Genomic DNA, 22,053 nt, shown 5'->3' with positions numbered 1-22,053 from the left:
GAATTAGTCTAGAAGAGCAAGGATGATTTAATATTATAAAAATCTATTATCACAGACCATAACATTGATGGATTTAAGACAAAAAAGTAGGAAATATTTTTATATACACCAAAGATTAATTCAATTAAATCCAGTTTCCATTCATGATTATATATTAAAAAAAAAAAAAAACCTGCAAGCAAGGGATGTCAGTATTCTTTAATTTAAACTACCTAAGAAAAACTAAAAGAAACATAATTAACAACAAAATTTTAGAAGCTTTATCTGAAAAGCCAAGAACAATAAAAAAGAACAATAAGCCAAGAACAAAAAAAGTAGTATGTACTTACTACTTAATTCAACATTTTATAGGCAGTCCTAGCCAACAAAAATACTGTATAAGAAAAAGAAAAAAGGAGTATAAATATGGGGGGAAAGGGGCAGTATTTTTATTTGAAAAATACATTAAAAATCTCAGAAGAATCTACACATACAAAAAAAGTAGATTACGTCCAATAAAAAAAAAAAGATTTTGGAATAAACAGTATAAAAAAATAGTGATGTGGGATTCAATACCTTTAATAAAGTTGACTAACACAGGCTTTAGCTACCTGTCTTTAAAAACAACTTTGCAGCACTAAGAAATTTGAAATCCAAGAAATTATAGAGGAAAAACCCTGAGCTAAGCTACTGGATAACTGAAGGGTTATTGTTACCTGGTCTATGCCAGGTGGAGAAAGACATAAGCAGTGTGGCTCTGAGAAAATAAATTAAGAACAAGTAGTTTGAGCCACACTTTCCTAACTACTAATATGTCAAGTAGTCAACAACGAGAAATAAAATCAGCTAAGGTACAGAAGATTTAAACAATATAATTAATATAAGGGACCAAACAAACCAAATTGAATTCTGTATTCCATCACAAAAGAACATGCGTTCTGTCCAAGCACACGAATACAATTTCTAAAAATTGATCATATTCTAGCTTAGAAAGCGAGTCTTAATAAATTATAAAAAGTAGGTAATCTACATAAGTAGATTATATTTCCTGGCATCAAAACATGAATAAGTCAGAAAATTATAATAAAAAGATAAATTAACCCTCTATATAGTGAGAAAAAGGAAACTCAATTTTAAGTCACCTCTGGATCAAAGAAGAAATAACAAAGGAATTTCAAAATACTTAGAACTAAATTATAATAAAAACATTGCATATAAAACCCTACAGGATTCTTCTCAGTACTAACAAGCAAACTAATATCACATGCTCAAAAAATTGAGTGAAAGAAGCCAAACACAAAAGTGTACATACTGTATGATTCCAAATATATGAAGTTTAAGAACAGGTAAAGCCATTACATGGTGATGATCTGTGGGAGGATGGAATGTGGGGGTGGAGATTGAATGGAAGGTACAGATGGAAATGTTATATATTGGAGGTGCTGACATGAGTGTAAATATGTATCAAAGCTCACTGTAGCTGACCACATTGTTAAAAATGGTATAGCAACGGTATCTTCCATACTCTATGTTGTTCTGCAGTATGGCCTTGTATCTCCCTCACAAAAGATGGAGTCTAATTTACTCTCTCCATGAATCTGGGCCTAACTTTGTTACTTGCTAGACTAACCAGATGTAGCAGAAGTAACACTTTGGGACAATGAAGCTAGACCGTAAAAAAGCATTGCTGTTTCCCAGTAGGTTTCCTAAGGATGTTCTCTCACAGTCCAGTCACTGTGCCTGGAGGCCAACAGTCATATGGAAAGTCACCAACAAGAGCTCTGGTTAACAGCTCCGACTGAGCACCCAGCCAGGCTGTCAGCAAGCAGCAACTGCCAGCCATGCAATGAGCCATTTGGAATATGGCCAACCCAGCCAAGCCTTTGGATGACTAGAGCCTCACCTGACATCTAACTGAAATCAAAGGAAAGACCCATAATGAGAATTACCCAATATGTTACCCAATATTATACTGTGTATAATCAACTCCAGTTGATTTTTTAAAAATTATTTGTCACTAAGTTTTAAAATGGTTGTTTCTAGAAATAGATACCCAGAATACTCATTGAATTGTACAATGAACATTCATGCATTTCACTATATGCAATTTTTACTTCAATAAAAATAAGATTGTAGGAGAATATATGGTATTAAAATTAAATTTATTGATATAAAACAGAAGTAAAAATGACAATGGCTCAAACAAGATAAAAAAGTATATTTCTCTGATGTTAAATACTCTTTTTAACTCCAAAACTAGACAATTTAGGATCTGTTTTGCAGCTTCACAATCATAAGAAACCAAGGCCCCTTCTAAATCTCCCTTTCATGGTCATTGTCAGGCCTCAACTTGCTTCAGGTTTTTCACTAGATTGCAGAGAATCAAAACAATGGGGAGACACTATTTGTCATTATGTTGTATTGATTCCCATCTTCAGAGGATATCTGTTAATCAAGCCTCCTTATTTTTTATTTAAAAAGAGTAATTTTTAATGTTTATTCATTTTTGAGAGAGATAGAGACAGAACACAAGTGGGAGAGGGGCAGAGAGAGAGGGAGACAAAGAATCCAAAGCCGGCTCCAAGCTTTCAGCACAGACCCTGATACAGAACTTGAACCCATGAACCTTGAGATCATGACCTGAGCCAAAGTCAGCCACTTAACAGCCTCAGCCACCTAGGCACCCCTATTAAGCCTCCTTCTAATGCCTTCTGCCATTCTCCCAGGTCAGGATGGCATTATCTTTGTCCTGGACTAATACCATAACTCCTTATCTTCCAGTCTCCTTCTGATCTCTTTTCCTCTGGCCTCATCTTTTAGATGACTGCCAGAGTAACTTTTCCAAATATACATCATCTGAGCCTTTTCCTCTTCCCCTAGACCCCCTTTCCTGTTTAAGAGCTTTTAGTATAGCCCTACTGCCTACAATAAAATCCAAACTCAGAGTAGGGACTCTTCAGATTGCTGGAGCATAAAGTTTGAGTATATGGATTATATTGATATCAACTGTGTTTTTTAAATAGCTATTTTTTATTTGCCATTGCAAAATTAAATTATGTGTATCAGTTATAAATCTTAATTACAAACACTTTGTGCAAAACATGATGGGAACTGAATTATCTCATCCATTTGGGCTCCTATACTTACATTAAAAGACAACCAAGTGATCTATTTTACCAAGTGGCATGAGGGGATAAGTGAGGAGATATAAAAACCATGTCACCTTTTGGAAATGATTAAAAGATTAAAAATGTCCAGTTTTTAGAAGAGAAGTATGAGTGATTGAGTCTCATGGATGCCTCTTAAGTACGATGGCTTTATTTATTTTAAGAACTCTCCCTTTTGGTTTGTACTTCTCTATTCTGTGGAGTCATATAAACTCAGGTGCTCGTCCTTGCCTGAATTTCTCCAAAGCAGAAAGCTAAAACTGACTTTACTCTCTGGCTCTATCCCATCTTCAAAAAGCAAAACCAAAAAATTAAACCCATTGAAGAGATGACACCCCTGTAGGGAGGAAAAAAGCTTTGGGGATTGTGGAGAGAGATGTTTCCTGAGACTGAAAGGTAACAGAGGTCATTCAGAGTCATCTCCTTTCTTGTAGCAACATCGCCTGGAGGTGACAGTACCATGGAAGAAATGTTTGTGTATTGCATCTTGCGAGATTGAACCCCCCCATCATAGCAGAGGCATAAAATCTTCTCCCAGTCTCATTATGGCCCAGAAGGTATGCCAAAATAGAGAGGACCATATAGACGTGACAACTGCCCCAATGCCCCATGGTGACCTCCAATGTTTTAGTGATACATAAGTACCAAGGACCTTTGTATAACCCTAGGGCAGGGGCAAGACTAATCAAAACCAAGACTGAATATCTAACCAGTCAAGCAGAACAGAAGCTTGGAGTATAAATAGTTTAAAGTACAGAAATATTTCTTGCAATACATAAGTCCATTGACTATGATTCATAACTAGTACATGTGTTTTAACTTTGTAGTAGCAAGTAAAATAATTATTCATAATTAATATGAAATAGGAGTATTCAAAATACTGAAAACTGAAGTGTTTAAAGTATTTACAGATGATATACAAACCTTTGGACAATGAGGAAAATGAACTAAAAAATATTAAAATTTAAACAGCTACTACTTTCATTCATCACCCATCAATCACCTATTCACTCATTTATTCAGGAAAATTGCAATGATCTGATACTTAAGTGAAAAAGTCTTCTTCTGACTTAAATATCTTACATATCTTTCACTCATTGTGAAAGGATTTCAATCAGAAATGGAACCAGAGGATATGGAATGGAGAATCTCACTCATGCACCCTTAGGAAAATGAAACTGATGAAATAAAGAGACCAACTATCGAAATGCCTGACTTACAGAATATGGGGATTTATTTTCCCACCACTGAACATCCACCATGAATCTTCTCCCATCCTCAAGCCAATGAACTTACTGCTTAGACTCTGGCTGGACCTCCCCCTTCTTTGCACTCCTTTCCCATAAATATAGCCCGCCCAAACCTTCAACAAATCTGCCTGTAGTTTGCTATAGTTTGTGTTTCCCAAATTGCAATTCCTGTGCTATCCCTGAATAAACTCGATTTCTGATCATTCAAGCTTGCCTCAGTTTTCCTCTTTGTTTAGGTTGATATTCACCATAGGAAGTGGTTTGGCTTCAGTACAAACTACTAATGTGATCAATGGTCTGTGAAGAAGTTGCAAAAATGGATGCAATTGTCCATGAACTTTTTTATTGGGTTTATGTTGTGTGCCAGTACTTTTTATTCATTTGCAACATTCAACATATAAAATGAAATAAAACTATACACACGCACACGCACACACACACACACACACACACATACTTACATATAAACTAGAAATAAAAGAACATTTTTGACCATTTTATATTTAGCACTATCAAACAATACATTATTCATTGTCAGTGGTTACATTTAGGGAATTTGATTCCGTTTTCACAAAAATAAAATTGCTAATGATGTTTGAGCTTCCTGGGTCTGAAATTAATTACAATATAATCTCTTCCTCAAGAAATTATAATCTGGAGAAAAAGACAGGTCTACAAACCAACATTATCACATTTCAAAATGCTGAAGTCCATAATAGGACTCCAGATTATTTTAGGAGGACAAAAAATGCCCAAGAAAAATATTTTGTCAATATGAAATTCTATAAATCTATGACAAGGTCTAGAGAATAGTCAAATTTCAATTTAAATATGAGTAAGATATGTTTTCCATCTGTCTCTTAACATGACTCTTTATTTTGGCCCTGAATTCAAATAATGTAAGTATCTTTATCTAATGAGCAGAATACTTAAAAATTGAAAGTACTTAACACAATAGAATTCTTTCAGCACCAAACTATGAAATGGCAGTTTCATAAATATGGTAGTCTTTAATTGTTCTTTTAGAAACTTAAAACAAGCATAAATCAAAATCTTTAGGTCATTCTTGAATGAGCAAAAGAATCATTAGAGAAGAAACAGAAATCAAAGAAATAATGATATAAAATCCCTGAAAAAAAGACAAATTTTGGATTGAGAGAGCCAAAAAAAAAATAAAAAATAAATAACCAGGGCTATGAAGAGTAAAAGCAAGTGACTGATGAGTATATAAAACATATAAAATGATGCTAAACTTTCCAAACAGGGGAAATGACTGATTTGTGGTTCAATAAACAGGACAGAATTGACAGTGAAAAAATGAACACTGAACATGAGTACCAATATTCAGAAGATTGACTATAGAAATGTAAACAGCTTCAAGGTATAAAATATCTGAATACCTTCATGAAAAGATTTCTAAAAGTTACATTGATGAATTTCCTAAGGTGATATCTGATGAAAACCTTAGTTCTGAACCTGATGAAAGATTCTGTACTGTTGCTACCTTCTGGAAGAAATTTAACCATGGCTGGGGAAAGGAAGACCACAGGTTTTTAAGGACCCTAAGCACTGGTTGGCTGTTCCTAGGGTACTAATGTTACAGGGTGAACTTGGCAGTAATAGAAAAGCCCAATGTCCACAGTATATGAAGGATATACACAATTTTTTCATGCATCACCAAGCAAACAAAGTCTGAAAAGCCTGAAAAGTATTTGAGTGACGTAAGAGCTGAATAACCACTTCATATCAGGTGCATGAAGTCATTACATGCAATCTAGGCAACCTGCGCTAGAAGAAAACTGTAAAATTTATTCTTCTCAACAACTGCTCTATATCCTCTCCTGGGATTCTTGTAAAAAATAATGTTTTCAGTATTTGTTCCCACCCAAATCTCCGTATACACACACACAATGTAACACTAGTGATAACACACGTGGCTATGAAATTTCATATTCTATAAATGTAAGTATAAACTTGTCTTAACCATGGACTTGCTGACAGAGATCCAAGAATCCAAGATCTGAATGGGATCAGTCCTAATTATGCCATTAACATCATGTACAAACTTATGTGTGCACATGTATTTCCAATTCTCTTGAGTATTTACAAGGAGTGAAATTACTGGATCACATGGTAACTCTGTATTTAACCATTTTGAGGAACTGCCAGATTGTTTTCCAAAGCATCTGCACTATTTCACATTGTCACTAGTAATGTGTAAGGGCTCCAATTTCTCCATATACTCACCAGCATTTGTCTTTTTATTTTTATTTAAATTATTTATTTAAGTAATCTAATCTCTACTACACCCAGTGTGGGGCTAGAACTCATGACCCTGAGATCAAGAGTCACATGCTCATCCAACTGAACCAGCCAGCCACCCCAACACTTAACTTTTTAATTACAAATATTCAAAAGGGTATGAAGAGGTTTTATTTGAATTTTCCTGATGGCTTATGATATTGAGCATTTTCCATGTGCTTACTAGCCATTTGTGTGTCCCCTCTAAAGAAATGTCTATTCAGATCCTTTGCCCATTTTTAATTGGGTTGTCTTCTATTATTGAGTTGTGATTATTTTTATATCTTCTATACATAAATCATATCAATCATGCATACATACATACAAATCACATCGATACAAGTCATATCAATGTATGATTTCCAAAAAATTTTCTCCCATTCTATGGGTTGTGTTTTCACTTTGTTGATGGCACCCTTTGAAGCACTAAGGTTTGTAATTTTGATGAAATCCTTGGGGTCTGTTTTTCTTTGATTGTATGTTTTAGTTGCCATATCTAGGAAACCATTCCCTAAATCAGATTTATGCCTTTTTTTTCCTAAGGGTTTTACAGTTTTAACTCTTACATTTAGGTAGTGTGAGATAGGATTTCAACTTCATTCTCTTACATGTGATTCTTGTATATTGATCTTATATGCTGCAACATTGCTGAACTTTTTTATTAGATCTAATAGATTTTTAGTCGATTCTTTAGCATTTTCTACATACACCATCATGACATCTCCAAATAGAGATAGTTTTACATTTTAAAAACTAATCGAAGGCACCTGGGTGGCTCAGTTAGTTAAATGTCCAACTTCAGCTCAAGTCATGATCTCACAGTTCATGGGTTGGAGCCCCGCATCGAGCTCTGTGCTGACAGCTCAGAGCCTGGAGCCTGCTTCAGATTCTGTGTCTATTTCTCTCTCTCTCTCTGCCCCTCCCCCACTCATGCTCTGTCTCTGTCTCTCAAAAAATGAAAAAAACATTAAAAAATTTTAATAAAAAACTAATCTAATTGTTTTGATGGAAATATAAGCAAAAATAAAGAGTACACTGTTTAGGTTTGAATAGTAATTCTCAAATATGTTTTGTGAAATACAGATTCTTGGGATGTAGTTATGTCCTAAAAGCTTTTTGTTGTGAAGTAAGTTTGGGAAATACTACACTAAACAAAATTAAATAGGTTTGCATATCCTAAGACCTCTAGGAGTGGTTAATATGTTCCTATGCACTGCAAATTTCCCTGAGCAGCAGTACAATGTATAATTTTTACATTTGATCAGGAGGAACCTTTAGGATACTATCACCTAGAGTCACATGCAGGACACATTTTGGGAAATTCTAACGGATAGCACTACACTGTTTACTAAGCACTTGTGACCATGCACTTTACCAGAAGCTCTGGATGGACAATGAACTTGAAGAGAAAAACACTTACCAAGTCTATCATGCTAATGAATGATCCTAATAATGAATCAGATGTTCCATAAGAAGAGAGCATACAGAATAGTTCTTACTGAAACAAAAATCTGGTACTCACCTTGAATCTAAAGATTTATGTGGGGCAGCAAAACAAAAAGTCTTTACACATTGGAGAGATATGTTTCAGCTCCTACAATGGCTCCAGCAAACTGCCTGGGTGCTTGGCAGTTCATCTGCAACTTGGCACAGATTTAAAAAAAAAAAAAAAAAATTAACCTTAAGCCCTAGTGTATTTTTTTAAGCCCCAATGAAAACAATGTTGGAAAAGTACACTTTAAAAGACAATTTCTGAGAACTAGACAACGTTAAAATTATATCGAGTCTTTGGGTAGGTTATTTGATTTAAAGAATGCAAGATTTAGACTATAACCTTAAAGATCAAAAGATAAATTGATCAAAGACCGTCAAAAAGATAGAATCCATTCAAATATATTGTTGAGATAAGGTAAAGGGATCCTACCATCACTTTACCCCCCCACCACACACACACAGATTTTTCCTAATCGATAGCTTATACCTTTTTTCCCAAGATAAATTGCGTTTTTAAAATCTTTTTATTTCACATCCTCAAGGTACGCACCCCCCCCCCCACCCCCCCACAACACACACATCTACACTGTTCTCCAAACTTTTAAACTTTCTCTTTTGAAGTTCAAAAGAGTCTGGATACAAAAAATGGGAGGTGAGTGTAATTTCACCAACTGTACAAAGACTTGAAGACTCTCCAACAACGCAAGGAGAGTTCTGAATTAAGGGTTGCCCGGACACACAAACCCAGTCCAGAGAAAATACCCTATGAGTTTTCCCATTGATAACAGGGGAACTTACCACATCTCCTTTAGTCTCCCAGCCAAAAAAAAAAAGCCATTTCCCTGTCAAAAGGCCTGGTGGCTGACTCCCCACCTTCACCCTTCCTGCCCTCGCGGGAGTTTCCCCGGTACTGCTTAGATTCTTAGGCAGGCGGGGATGGTGAGCCTGGGTTTAGGGGCGCGAGTAGCAGAGGCTGTTTCCTACAGCCAGAGTTATGGTATCTTAGAACGACGCTCCGGGCTCCCATTTTGGAGTCTTTATGGGGTTCCCGGCTGCCCTCATGGTGGACGTGGCAACTTCAGTTCTCAAGTCATCAGAAGCGGGACTCACCGTGGTGCTCGGGGTCGCTGGGGATCGAGACTAGTTGCTAAGGACGCCGTGGAATTCACTTTTAGAGCCGGAAGTATGCTCTTTTAGCTGCTGACCAGGGCTTAGCCAATCAGGACCTATAAATGCAATTCCACATTCTTTTCCCCTCCTTCACCACGTTTGTGTTTAGTTTCCAACGAATAGATGCAATGATGCGTGAAAGACTTTTGTTAGCTTTAAAATACAATGATAAAGCACATAGTAATGATTCGTTTTAAATACTGTATGCTGGATATGCAGCCAGTACCTGCAGTGAGAAGAGGCTTGGGAGTGCTTTTGGGTCTCCTCAACATTTATCTGCCTCCTCCCAAATCTGGCCCAATGCCCCCCACCTACATGAAAAAAATAAAGTAAATAAAAACAGCATGATTGCTGTATAAGGGTACGTTAGAAGGTTATGTCTTCTAGTCAGACTGTTGCTCCTAAGCGCCTTTTACATAGAAAATCTAAATCTGCCAATGTCCTCTTTATTTCGGATAGTGGGTAAACAAAGCATCCAGGGTGTTTTGTATGTACTAAGCAAAGAGGGCGAATTTAAATGCAAAAGAATGATTAATTTTTAAAGATAGGCTACAATAAAATTAATTTGAATCCTTATAAGATTCCCACCAAAAAAAAAAAAAAAAAAAAAAAAAAAAGATTCCCACCTACCAATGGATGAGGAACTTCTAATAGTCTACAAATGTTCACAGGTGTTTCACTATATGGAAGAGCAATTCTGATTAAACTCAAAGCTAATGTGCAGGTATTGTCCTGGTGAAATAACTGCCTAAAAAAATTAAAACTTCATAAAAATTTTAAAAAATTAAAAAATCAAAAACTTCAAAAGAGAATGTAACTGATGTAAACTTGAAATACATCAGTCCTGATTTATTTCTGTTCATAATAAGCACCAAATACGTTTTTTGATTTTTTAGTACATTTTGATATTTAAAACAGAAAATTTTGGTCCAAACCCATAGAATGTACAACACCAACAGTGAACTTTAACATAAACCACAGACTTTTGGATGATTATGATGTGTCAGTCCAAGTTTGCCAACTGTAACAAATTACTACTCCAGTTGAGGATGTTGATAATCGGGGAGGCTTTGCATGTGTTGAGGACAGGGAGTATATGGAATCTCTGTACCTTCCTCTTAATTTTGGCATGAACCTAAAACTGCTTGAAAAATAATAAATAAAGACTTTTTAAAAAATTAATTATAGGGGCGCTTGGGTGGCTCAGTCGATTAAGCGGCTGACTTCGGCTCAGGTCATGATCTCACAGTTGGTGAGTTCCAGCCCTTCATCGGGCTCTGTGCTGACAGTTCAGAGCCTGCTTGGATTCTGTGTCTCCTATCTCTGTCCCTCCCCCACCTGTCTCTCTCTGTCTCTCAAAAATAAATAAATGTAAAAAATTTTTTTTAATTAATTCTAAAAAATGATAAAGTTTAAGAAATTACAGTATCAGATCCCAGGCTTCTCTGAAACACATTCCTCCTAATAGATCAGTAAGTTGAGGGTAAGAATAAAAGTAAAATTGAGAAATACTGTAAAAGACACATCTTAGAAAGCAGATCGTAGAGTCCCAGCCCACATAGAATGTGTTCTAAAAACAGAGAACAAAGATATAAATTATAATAAAGTATAGCAGGGAAAAATCTTTTGATGAAAAAAATAGTTGAGATAGCAAATTAAGAATGCTTACCATATTCCTGCCATAGCAACATATTTCTTGATATGAGACAAAGGAAATAAAAGCAAAAAGAAACTATTGGGACTTCATCAAAATAAGTTTCTGCACAGTAAAAGAAACAATCAACAAAACTAAAAGAAAATCTACTACATGGGAGAAGACATTTGTAAATGACATAGCCAATAAAAGATTAGTATCTGAAATACATAAAGAACTTATACAACTCAACACTGAAAAAATAATACAATTAAAAATCAGCAAAAGATATGAACAGACATTTCTCCAAAGAAGACATCCACATGACCAACAGACACTTGAAAAGATGCTCAACGTCACTCATCATCAGGGAAATGCAAATCAAAACCACAATGAGATATCACCTCATACCTGTCAGAATGGCTAAACTCAAGAACACAAAAAAACAACTAGTGTTGGCAAAGATGGGGAGAAAAAGGAAAGTCCTTGCACTGTCGGTGGGAATGCAAACTAGGTGCAGTCATTGTGGAAAACAGTATAGAGGTTCCTCAAAAAATTAAACATAATACTACAATATGATCCAGTAATTCCACTAGTGTGTATTTACCCAAAGAATATGAAAATACCAATTTGAAAAGATATATGCACTACATGTTTATAGGAGCATTATATAGAATAGTCAAGATATGGAAGCAGCCTAAGTGTCCATGAACAGATGAATGGATAAAGATACACACACACACACACACACACACACACACACACACACACACAGGAATATTACTCAGCCATAAAAAAGAATGAGATCTTGCCATTTGCAATAACATGGATGGGTCTAGTGTATACAATGCAAGTGAAATAAGTCAGTCAGAGAAAGGCAAACATCATGTCATTACACTCATATGTAGAATTTAAGAAACAAATGAACAAGGGAAAAAGAGACAAACAAAAAAACAGACTCTTAAATATAGAGAACAAACTGGTGGTTACCAGAGGGGAGATAAATGGGAAGATGGGTGAAATAAGAAAAAAAAGTGCTTACCATATTCAAAATAAAATAAATATGGAAAAACTGCAATTTGATGGGGGTTTTTTGTATTTCATGAGATCTAGGAAAAATATTAAAAGCATTAAAAATACAAACTACTAAACACATTACTCACAAAAAATAAAAGGTTGGATTAAAAATTCTTCTTGAAATATAAAAATCAGTTGATTCTGCAGAGCATTCAGGAAAAAAAAGTAGCTACTCATGAATTCTATAGGGAAGACAACTAAAGGACATGTTTATATAAGGGAGATTCCACAAATTCTTCCCTTCCTCCTCCTCCACTTTAAGATTAAACTACTCAAACCACTCAAAGAACACATCACCCAAACATTAATCAAAGTTAAGAACTCAAAAATGCAGAAGTTGTGACTGGAAAAAACTGATGTTGAGCTCTGAAACCAGATATACCTAAACAATAAATTTTCCCTTGGCCACAAAATGAAATCACAAAAAAAATTTTGAAAGAGATTTGTTTATAGCTTCTGTAATCCAAGTTAAAGTATTGAAGTGCAAGAAAGGAGTAGGGACGCTTCTGTTTTCATAAAGAAGTGTAAAATAAAGATGTTACACTATTGTGGGGTGGAGGAATTCAGTAAGATTCTCAAAGCAGATTGTAAACTAAATGTTGGATCTCAACAAATAGAAATATATAATATGTTTTTGAAACAGAACATTGATTGGCATAAATATAGACCTAAGCAAATGAAATCGTTGAATTACTGAAGGAAATATTTTAAGAATATGAAAAAAATCTAACATCTTAAAGTTAACCATAAAAATTTTGTGAGTACACTTTGAATCCCAAAATGTGTGTGTGTGTGTGTGTCTGTGTGTGTTTAGAAGAATGAGAGTGAAGAATTAAATGTTTTTTTAAAGTTCATTTGGAAGACTAAATGGCAGATTAGCCAAGAAAATTATCAAAAAGAAGCAAGTATAGGAGGATGTGGCTTATTACATATTAAAATTTATTTGGAAAACTTTTTCTTGGTCCCTATATGCATGAGAAATAAATATTTTCAATGTCTTCAAATTCCATCCTTGAGACAATATATAGCTGCATCTTAGTACCTAATACAGTGACTTGCATATATTAGTGCTTAATAAATATTGCTGGGTGAATTCCTGCATAGATGATTTTCATTTTATCCTGTGAGCTAAATTCATTCATTATAAGAGTCTCTGAGTAAAATATTGATATAAATGAATGACCTGCTTTTTTTGTACTTTCATTGAGCAGGTAATATATTTTGTGCCAGTTCTTGGAAAACTGTCAAAATAATCTGTTATTCTTCATTTCTTTTTTATTATTATTATTTTTAGTGGTTTCAGGAGTAGAATTTAGTTATTCATCACTTACATATTACACCCAGTACTCATCCCACGTGCCCTCCTTAACACCCATTACCCATTTAGCTGGCTCCTCCAGCAATCCTCTGTTCTCTGTATCTAAGAGTCTTTTACGGTTTGCCTCCCTCTCTGTTTTTATCTTACTTTTCCTTCCCTTCCCCATGTTCATCTGTTTGGTTTCTTAAATTCCACATGTGAGCGAAACCATACGTTTGTCTTTCTCTGACTGACTTATTTCCCTTAACATAATACATTCTACTTCCAACCACATTCTTGCAAATGGCAAGATTTCATTCTTTTAAATGTTTATAGCAGCATTTAGCCAAATTATGGAAAGAGTCCAAATGTCCATGACTGATGAATGAATAAAGAAGATGTATATATACACAGTGGACTATTACTCGGCGATCAAAAAGAATGCTACTCTTCATTTTTATTTCAACTTTAACTGAATGGCTAGACTTTTAAAAATATTTAAGAAACTATTTTATGATTATAAATATTTCTATCATGTGATTCTTTTCAAAGCAAACAAATCCTTCAAATCTATTTTGGGGGACAACTGGATGGCTCAGTTGGTTGAGCATCTGACTCCTGATTTTGGCTCAGGTCATGATCCCAGGGATGCAGGATACAGCCCCACATCTCTCTCTCTCTCTCTCTCTCTCTCTCTCTCTCTCTCTCTCTCTCTCCTTCTCCTTCCCCACCCAAATTAAGTAAATAAACACCATAATTTTGTGGAATTTTTCCTGATTAGTAAATTTGTATGCCTCTATAAATCATTATTATGTAACAGTTTAATTGTAGTTATTTAAAAATATGAACACAAACTATTAGGTAATCCTTCCTCCAGAAGATGGAGCCAAATTCCTTCCACTTCAGTGTGGGGTGGGTTTAGTGACTCACTCCTAGAGATTAGAATGTGACAGAAGTGATGAAGTGGGGTTAGGTCATAAAGACAGTGTAGAATCCTCCTTGCTCTCTCTCAAAGCCAACTGTCACATTAGAAGGACACTCCAAGACTTCTATGGAGAGCTCCATGTGGCAAGGAATTTAGACCTCCTGACAGCAAACCAGCAAAAAAAGAGGCATTCTTTCCACAGTTAGCTGAGTGAGATATTTTGGAAGTGAATCCTCTAGTCCCAGTCAAGCCCAGTTAAGTCTAAATAACTGTACCTCAAACTGGAGTTTTGACAGCAATTTCATGAGAGACTCTGAGCTCGATCCACCAATGGATGCCTGAAACTGCAAATAGTACCAAACCCCATATATGCTATTTTTTTACTATACATACATATCTATGATAAAGTTTAATTTATAAATTAGGCACAGTAATGAATAATAACAGAACAATTATAATGAGAAACTATAATAAAATTTTGTGAATATAGTCTCTCTCTTTCTCTCTCAAAATATCTTACTGTCCAGTACTCATCCTTCTTCTTCTTCTTCTTGTGAGGATGCAAGATAATAAAATGCCTACATGATAGAAAGTGAGATAAATGACACAGGCATTGTGACATAGCATTAGGCAACTATTGGTCTTCTGACTATCCTTGTGAAGGAGAATCATCTGCTTCCAGCCTGCAGTTTCCTGTTGGAAACTGAAAAGCACAGGAAACTGAAACCTGGGAAAGTGAAACCATAGATTAGAGGGCACTACACTGCTTTCAGTGGTCTGCTACTAGAGGAGGCTTCCACCTTTGCCCCATCCAGAACTCGGGTTTGTCCTTCTAAAATATCATTAAGGTCGCCTCATTATGCTCTTAAAAGATCTAAGTTCTTGTCCATCTCCAACAAAGTCCTGCCAAATCTGTCCCCTACCCTTTCAGCTCTCAGTGAGCCCTTGTACGTTGACTACCTACCTAGCTCGTCATCAGCACTTTAGACTTCATCCTGCCTTGAAAATCTTTCTTCCAAATATTCACACATAGTTCATTCCTTCACTTCATTTACGTCTGTTTAAAGATCATTTCCTCAAAGAGGATGTCCTTGACCAAACAATCTAAAAATGCTGCCTCTATCACTTGCTCGATTTTATTAAATATATATAATACATGTCATTGACATTGCATTATGTTTGTTTCATTATTTGACATATTTATTTATTATTTATCGCCTAACTAGAATGTGAGTTCTAACAACGCAAGGACTTTGACTTATTTATCATTTTAACTTCATTGCTTAGTACAGTAACTATAACCAGGATGGGTGCTCAGTAAATATATTTTGCTTAAAGGATCATATAGATGAATCATTTTAATTAATAAGTAATGGATAATAATTACTTGATATTTAGTATCCTGTTTTATCCAATTTTTCCTGTTATGAGCAATTATGTCATAAATATGTGCATAAGTAAATGTATACACCTTATATTTGTTTCCTAAGAGTTAGGAAACAAAAGAGATGATTATTTTCATGGCTTTTTAATACATATTGCCAAGCAGCCCTCCAGGAAAAAGCTGTTATGTTTCATGCCACTCCAGAAATGAATGACAGCTACTTTCTTTTCACATTGCATGACAATGTACATTTTCCCTTTTAAACACTGTCATTTAAATAGGGGTAAGATAGTTATTAAATTTTCCTTTCTTCAATTACTAAAGGGCAGACTTTTTTTTCATATAACTATTATCCATTTGTATTTTTTTACGACTTGCCTTGTCATGTTCTTTGCTTAAATTTCTATTGAATTACCTTTACTTGTGCTGAGTGCTCTTTTTTACAATAAAGTGACAAATTGTCTTGATAATGTTAAAATGTAATTTTGTCCAGTTTGTGATTTTTCTTTTAATTCTGGTTACTATGTTTCTCCTTTTTTATTTGCATATAGAAAAATTAAATTTTTTGTGGTCATATTGATGTCTTTCCCTACACGGTTTTTGACTTTGCTGTCACTTTTAGAAAGTTTACCAATATTGTTGGAAAAATAATCACCTATTGTTTTCTCCCAATATTCAATCTTTTTAAAAATAAAGAAAAAAATATGATACATTGCAGCTGGAATTTACGTGGGAGGTGAGCTGTGAGGTGGGGCTATTATTGTTCCTTCCCCTCAACTGGCTGGCTACCCAGCTATCCTTTTACCAACTCATCTTTTCTTCATTGATGTGGATATGAAATCGTGACATGTTATTGTTTTTTACATTAGAAGTGCACACACACACACACACACACACACACACACACAGACGCCTTTTTGTCTCCTTTTAAGAAACAAGTTTTAGACCTGAACCAATCACATCTTTAATCCAATCATTTCTAAGGAACAGAGAAATAGTTTTTATTGCCATGCTCAGTAATTAATTTGATATTAGTTGCCCGGTAATTTGGTATTAGTACTCGAGTAATACTGGATACACTTATTAAAGGAGAGACTCAAAACACTTGTCTAAGCCACATATCAACCCAATTTAAGAACATCAATCCCCTCAAGATGAAGTTATCACTTTAAGGAAAGGGTCTCGTCTGGAAGATTAAGAATAGCACGTCATGATTCTCTTCTGAAAGCCCTCGGAATCCTGGACGTCCAGTGGGAAAGAACAGACACAGGAAGAACCCATGGAAGACTTGCTCAGATCTAGGAAGAGCAACTCTGCCCGAAAAGCCCATGGAACTGATGCAAACAGGTAGTAGAGGACTCTGTTCACAAGTCCTCTTGATTGTTCAACCAGGGTCTCAATTTTGAACAGTATCACTGGGCTTTACATACACGGAGTGATTTAGGTGTATCAGCAAAACAAACAAACAAACAAAACTATTTGTAGCCTTAGAAAAGCAAAATGCTTAATTTCTAAGTCCGAGAGCAGTTTACATTCTTGGGAGGAGCGGAGGGTCAGAGGGTTTTCTCCACCGGCCGTCTTTTCTAATGCTTGGTCTGGCGGTCCATACTACCTTTGCGTTCACGGCGCAGAACCAGCTCATTCAATAGATGTTAGCTAAAACAGCAAGTGCAGGAGGCGAAACTAGAGGGAACGTTACCAACACCCCACAACTCTAACCTCTAATAGCTCTCTCGCAGCGGGTGAGGCACTAGACCAATAAGGAAAAGAAAAGACCTAGATCTGAGGCCTTGGGGTGCAGCAGGACATTTCTGGCTGAGATCTCAGTGAGTCAGCTCCAGGGATGCGTTTGTCCCTCGGTAAAACAAACGTCTTTATTCGATCTCCGCTCATCCAAGCCGTCCCTCCCACTCCAATTCCTTTAGGGTATCTCTTTGGTACAATGTTCCATTAACTCCACAGTCCTCTTCCCACCTCCTCCACAGAGACCGTTTCAAGGCTCGGCCCTTCGTTGCCTCCGCGTCTCCCTAGCAACCATCCCTCTATAAATCACCGGAAAAGGCTAAGATCACGTGCTCACCAAACTTCCGGGGTTGCAACGTGACTTCCGGTTGTCAGATTTCCCCAGACGCGGCGCCGGCGACGAAGAAGCCGTGTGGCCCGAGGTCGCGGTGGCCCTAGTGGTGGTGGGCCCCGGGGGGCTCGCCTCAGCCTGCCCCGTCTCCGATGCATCCGCGGCGCCCGGACGGATTCGATGGCTTGGGCTATCGAGGCGGTGCCCGGGATGAGCAGGGCTTTGGCGGCGCCTTCCCTGCCAGGTCCTTCAGCTCCGGGTCGGACCTGAGCCACTGGGTGACCACTCCCCCAGACATCCCCGGTAGCCGCAACCTGCACTGGGGAGAGAAGAGCCCGCCCTACGGCGCGCCCGCCCCCTCCACCCCGCTCGAGGGCCCCGCGGAGGAACCGTTTCCCGGCGGCAGCAGCGGCGGCGGCGGCGTGCAGGGGCAGAGCAGCGGTGAGGGACGTGGGAGCAAGGCAGGGGTGGGTGGAGTGGCGGAGCCGCGGCTCGAGGCCTGCAAAGCGCGGAAGCCTCGCGGAGGGTGCCGCCTTCGGTGCCGCTGGGCCTATCGCGCGCCACACCCTCTGCCCTCCTTTCGTCCTCTGCCCCCTGCAGTGGGCCTGCTCCCTCTCCCTTGCAGAAACCTTTATTCCGGGATCACCTCCAGAAAAGACACCTGGCTTAGCTCTGGTCTGCGCAGTAGGAGTTTCGAAGGGTTTGAGTGTATTCCATCCCATGACCTAAATCAAGAAGGAAGGAAATTATTTACTGTTCACTGGGAATTATGTGAACAGTAACCTAATTCACTGACAGCTTTATTTCTTTGAATTGTGCTTTGTGTTCTGGAAAGAAGTTTTTCAGCACTGACAGGCTTGGATTCAAACCTGGCTCTATTTAAGTGTTAAATGAGGTGTAAGTAATGCTTAGTACAGTATGAGCATATAGGAGGCTAAAAAGTATTCGTTTCCTTTCCTTTATCTTTTAATCATAGGAATTGTGTCTATTTTCTAGACCCTGAAACTACTCCTATGTTTTCCCACCTCCTGCTTTCCTATTTCTCACCTACAAACTTCACTAAATAGTAAAAAACATTGAGACCATTTCAAGACTTTGGAATCAAGACCTAATTATTCTCTGAAGGATGTCAGAAGACCAGTGTTATAATTACAACACTGATCTAAATATTCTCAAGTTTTTAATACATAAAATGGAAATAATAACTGCCTCTCCCCATTTTGAAATCATTAGAATAATAGGCTAAATCATTAAATATTAAGTATATTTTAGATATGTTTATTCTCATTTCTTTGGTTTTAATTTGGGAGTACAACAATTTTTATTTGATTTGTGTTAACTGAGAGGAATAGACTTTAAATATCATCTAGGAGCAAATGAGGATGTGGAAGAAGATCCATGACTTACACAGTGTCATACAATTTGCTTTTTCAACCTGTCTCGTTTTCTTTCTGTAGGTCCCAAAAGGAGTACTGGGAAGTTATAAATTAAATAATTCAAAATGCACATATGATTGCTACACAGTCACCTTCTAAGGCAGCAAAGCTGAGGGTTTTTCATCTTTTCATAATTCATGCTTTGATGGTTACAATGAGGACGAACTCTTAATGAAACCAGGGGGGTGTTTTGCAGCAGTTAAGAGGCTGCAAGAGTAGAAGACTAAGAGACTTACACAGCTAACGAAAATAAACCTTTCTAACACTTTCCAGAAAATATCAGTGGCATTTTCTGCTAATATTGGGGATGATCTGTACACGCAAAAAGGAAAAAGCTGAAAGAAGAAAGTATCTGAGTTGGCAAAAGAAACTTCCATCTGGCTTGTACATTTTTCAAGGCAATAGCTAACCACATAGTTTGCCCAGGGACCTGTTTACATGGCCTTATTCTAACTAACGAAATAGTGAGGGTATTGCTTCATTTGAAAGATCAGAGAGGAGAGAGAGAAAAGAGGATGAGACAGAAAAATTATCCCTTGTGAATATTGTATTATAGTAGAAATTGTATATCTAGTCCCTCGAGATTGTGATATTTCACCATCATGTTTTTGAGTTGTTTAGCCAAGGAGAAAGTTTTTTGTTTTGACATATGCATAGGAATGTTTCCAGCTGTAAACTTTTCTAAGATGATAGAAATGCCATCAGCAGTAGCACATATGTATCCAGTAGCCTGTCGCAGAGACCTAATTAAGCAGCTATTCTCAAAATATTTAAAACCTGGGGAGAGAGAAGAAGAGAGCCTTATTTACCTCTTTTGATTACCCTAAGTACTGTTAATTTAATACTTTTGAGGTGTTTCACTTGCGACTGTTGGTTCAACATAGATGCTTTCCACCAATAATAATAAATGACTAGTTTTATAAGACCGGAGGTAACGTTGTTGGCTGGTATAGTATCAGAACCTTCTTTAGAAAAAAAATTAAATTGTTTTTAGATAGAATTTGAAAACTGGTAGTCCTTAAATTCTACCTGCAGACATGTTTGATTTGGCCTACCCAGTATGTTAGTGCTTTTAAAAATAGCTCCCTCCCATGGGCGCCTGAGTGGCTCAGTCCGTTAAGCATCCGACTTTGGCTCAGGCCATGATCTCATGGTTTGTGAGTTCAAGCCCCATGTTGGGCTCTGTGCTGACAGCTCGGAGCCTGCAGCCTCCTTCAGATTCTGTGTCTCCTTCTCTCTCTGCCCCTCCCCAACCTGTGCTCTGTCTCACTATGGCTCTCAAAAAATAAATAAACGTAAAAAAAAATAGTTGCCAATATTTTAAATTTGGAAGATACTATGTAAAAACGAGAATACTGTTTTAGAAAAATGACAGTTTAGAAACCCTGGGCCCACAGTCCCACATCTCAACAATGAAATGGAGCTGAAGAGTGGTTCTGCCTTTTAACTTCCCACAGCTTCCCTGGCCCATATCAGAATTTGACTTTGGGATGTGGAATTTAAATAAATATTGTGTTAATAAAAGAAATGTTTTTTACAGTAAACCTAAATATTGGTTATGAATTATGTTATTTCTTCTGTTTTAGAGCAGTTGAATAGATTTGCTGGATTTGGTATTGGCCTTGCAAGGTAATGTTTTATCTAAAGATTTTTAATTTAAGTTTTTATTTCAAGTGTTTTCTGTAATATATAATATTAAATGATTAGTATTGCTTCCTTAAGATTCTTTGGAGCAGTAGATTAAATGTTGAATAATATTTTGCAGAAAAATTATTTAAAATCTACAGCTTGATTTGTTTTGAGGAAGAATAGAAAATAGTCATTCAATTTTGTAATCAGAAAATAATTTTGTAAGTTATATTGTAACAACTTTCATGTGTCTATCCAAAAAATCTGATCTAATCTCCTCCAAGACAAAGTAATTTTGCATTGAAACTTTCCCTAAACATTCTAAATATAATATGATATTTAGCAACATAGAGTCTAGGTCTTGCTTACAATCAGCTTTTAATAATACCATTATTTTTTTTTAATGATCATTTTGTGAAAGAAAAGCCCCCAATCTTGACTATGTGATCTTTAGTGAATATTATTCCAGATACATCAGAATTGCACAAAGAGTTTATTGCATGCCAGAATAACTCATTGTTTTAAAATTTTAACCAAGAAAAAAATGATTTTATTTGCATAATTAGAGCATTAAAGTAAATAGGAACAAAACTGTGTTAAAGTTTTCTTTCTGCTATAGTTAATTTTTCTTTAGCCTCACTATTTATACTTAAAGCTGTTGTTCATTTGATGTGTTATTTATATATGTGTGTGTGTGCATACCTGCTGTGTGTCTGTCATTGTTAGTATGTTAGCCCACAGTTGTACTTACTTTGTGGTGATTCTTTCAAAGAAATATTTGATACCCAAAATAGTAGCCAATTAACAGTCATTGAAATCCTTATCACTTAAATATAGTGTACCTCAAAACTAAAACTTACAGAATGGGGCTAATGAAGAATAGATGACTCTTCTGATAGGAACTCTGTTCATAGGACATTTTCTGGAAAAAAAAAAGGAAAGCATTTAAGTTGTCTAGGAAAGGAGTTTGCCAAATCAGGCATACAGACATGTAGTTTCATCTTTAGACTATACATATCAATATTCTATGTTATTTCCTTTGCTTACCAGTTTGCAGATCTGTCTTTAATTCTTTTCATATTGAATTTTATTATTGGTAGAATGATTTGCAAGCATGTCTAGCCTTTTTTTTAATTATTATTATTTTTACTTTTAGCATGGGAAACATAATAATGTGTGATTCTTCAAGCAAGAATAATTTCAGATACATGTTATAAATTAAGTTTTGGCCATACAC

At 36.4% G+C, this 22,053-nt stretch overlaps 2 protein-coding genes across 7 annotated transcripts in view; one reads left to right on the top strand and one right to left on the bottom strand.

The window, feature by feature from the left end:
* TMEM232 (transmembrane protein 232) overlaps positions 1–17,865 on the bottom strand; it is a 219,725-nt gene extending 201,860 nt beyond the window's left edge. Inside the window, exons 1-3 of one of the 5 annotated variants that reach the window (XM_058725216.1) lie at positions 17,652–17,724; positions 9,302–9,514; positions 8,220–8,340 (exon numbers count right to left, since the gene is read on the bottom strand). The gene's annotated coding sequence lies outside the window, so the exon portion shown is untranslated. The other 4 variants (XM_058725207.1, XM_058725224.1, XM_058725234.1 and 1 more) reach the window with 4 other exon arrangements.
* SLC25A46 (solute carrier family 25 member 46) overlaps positions 16,915–22,053 on the top strand; it is a 28,642-nt gene continuing 23,503 nt past the window's right edge. Inside the window, exons 1-2 of one of the 2 annotated variants that reach the window (XM_058725270.1) lie at positions 16,915–17,024; positions 20,774–20,816. In XM_058725270.1, the coding sequence (XP_058581253.1) occupies positions 17,006–17,024; positions 20,774–20,816 (62 nt within the window). In that variant the 5' untranslated portion in view covers positions 16,915–17,005. Of the gene's footprint in view, positions 17,025–17,903; positions 18,193–20,773; positions 20,817–22,053 lie in introns of those variants that run through there. The other variant, XM_058725260.1, reaches the window with a different exon arrangement.

The sequence above is a fragment of the Neofelis nebulosa genome, chromosome 1 (assembly GCF_028018385.1).
Source record: "Neofelis nebulosa isolate mNeoNeb1 chromosome 1, mNeoNeb1.pri, whole genome shotgun sequence".
In the NCBI taxonomy this organism is placed as follows: Eukaryota; Metazoa; Chordata; class Mammalia; order Carnivora; family Felidae; genus Neofelis; species Neofelis nebulosa.
This window is presented reverse-complemented; position numbering and strand designations above follow the sequence as displayed.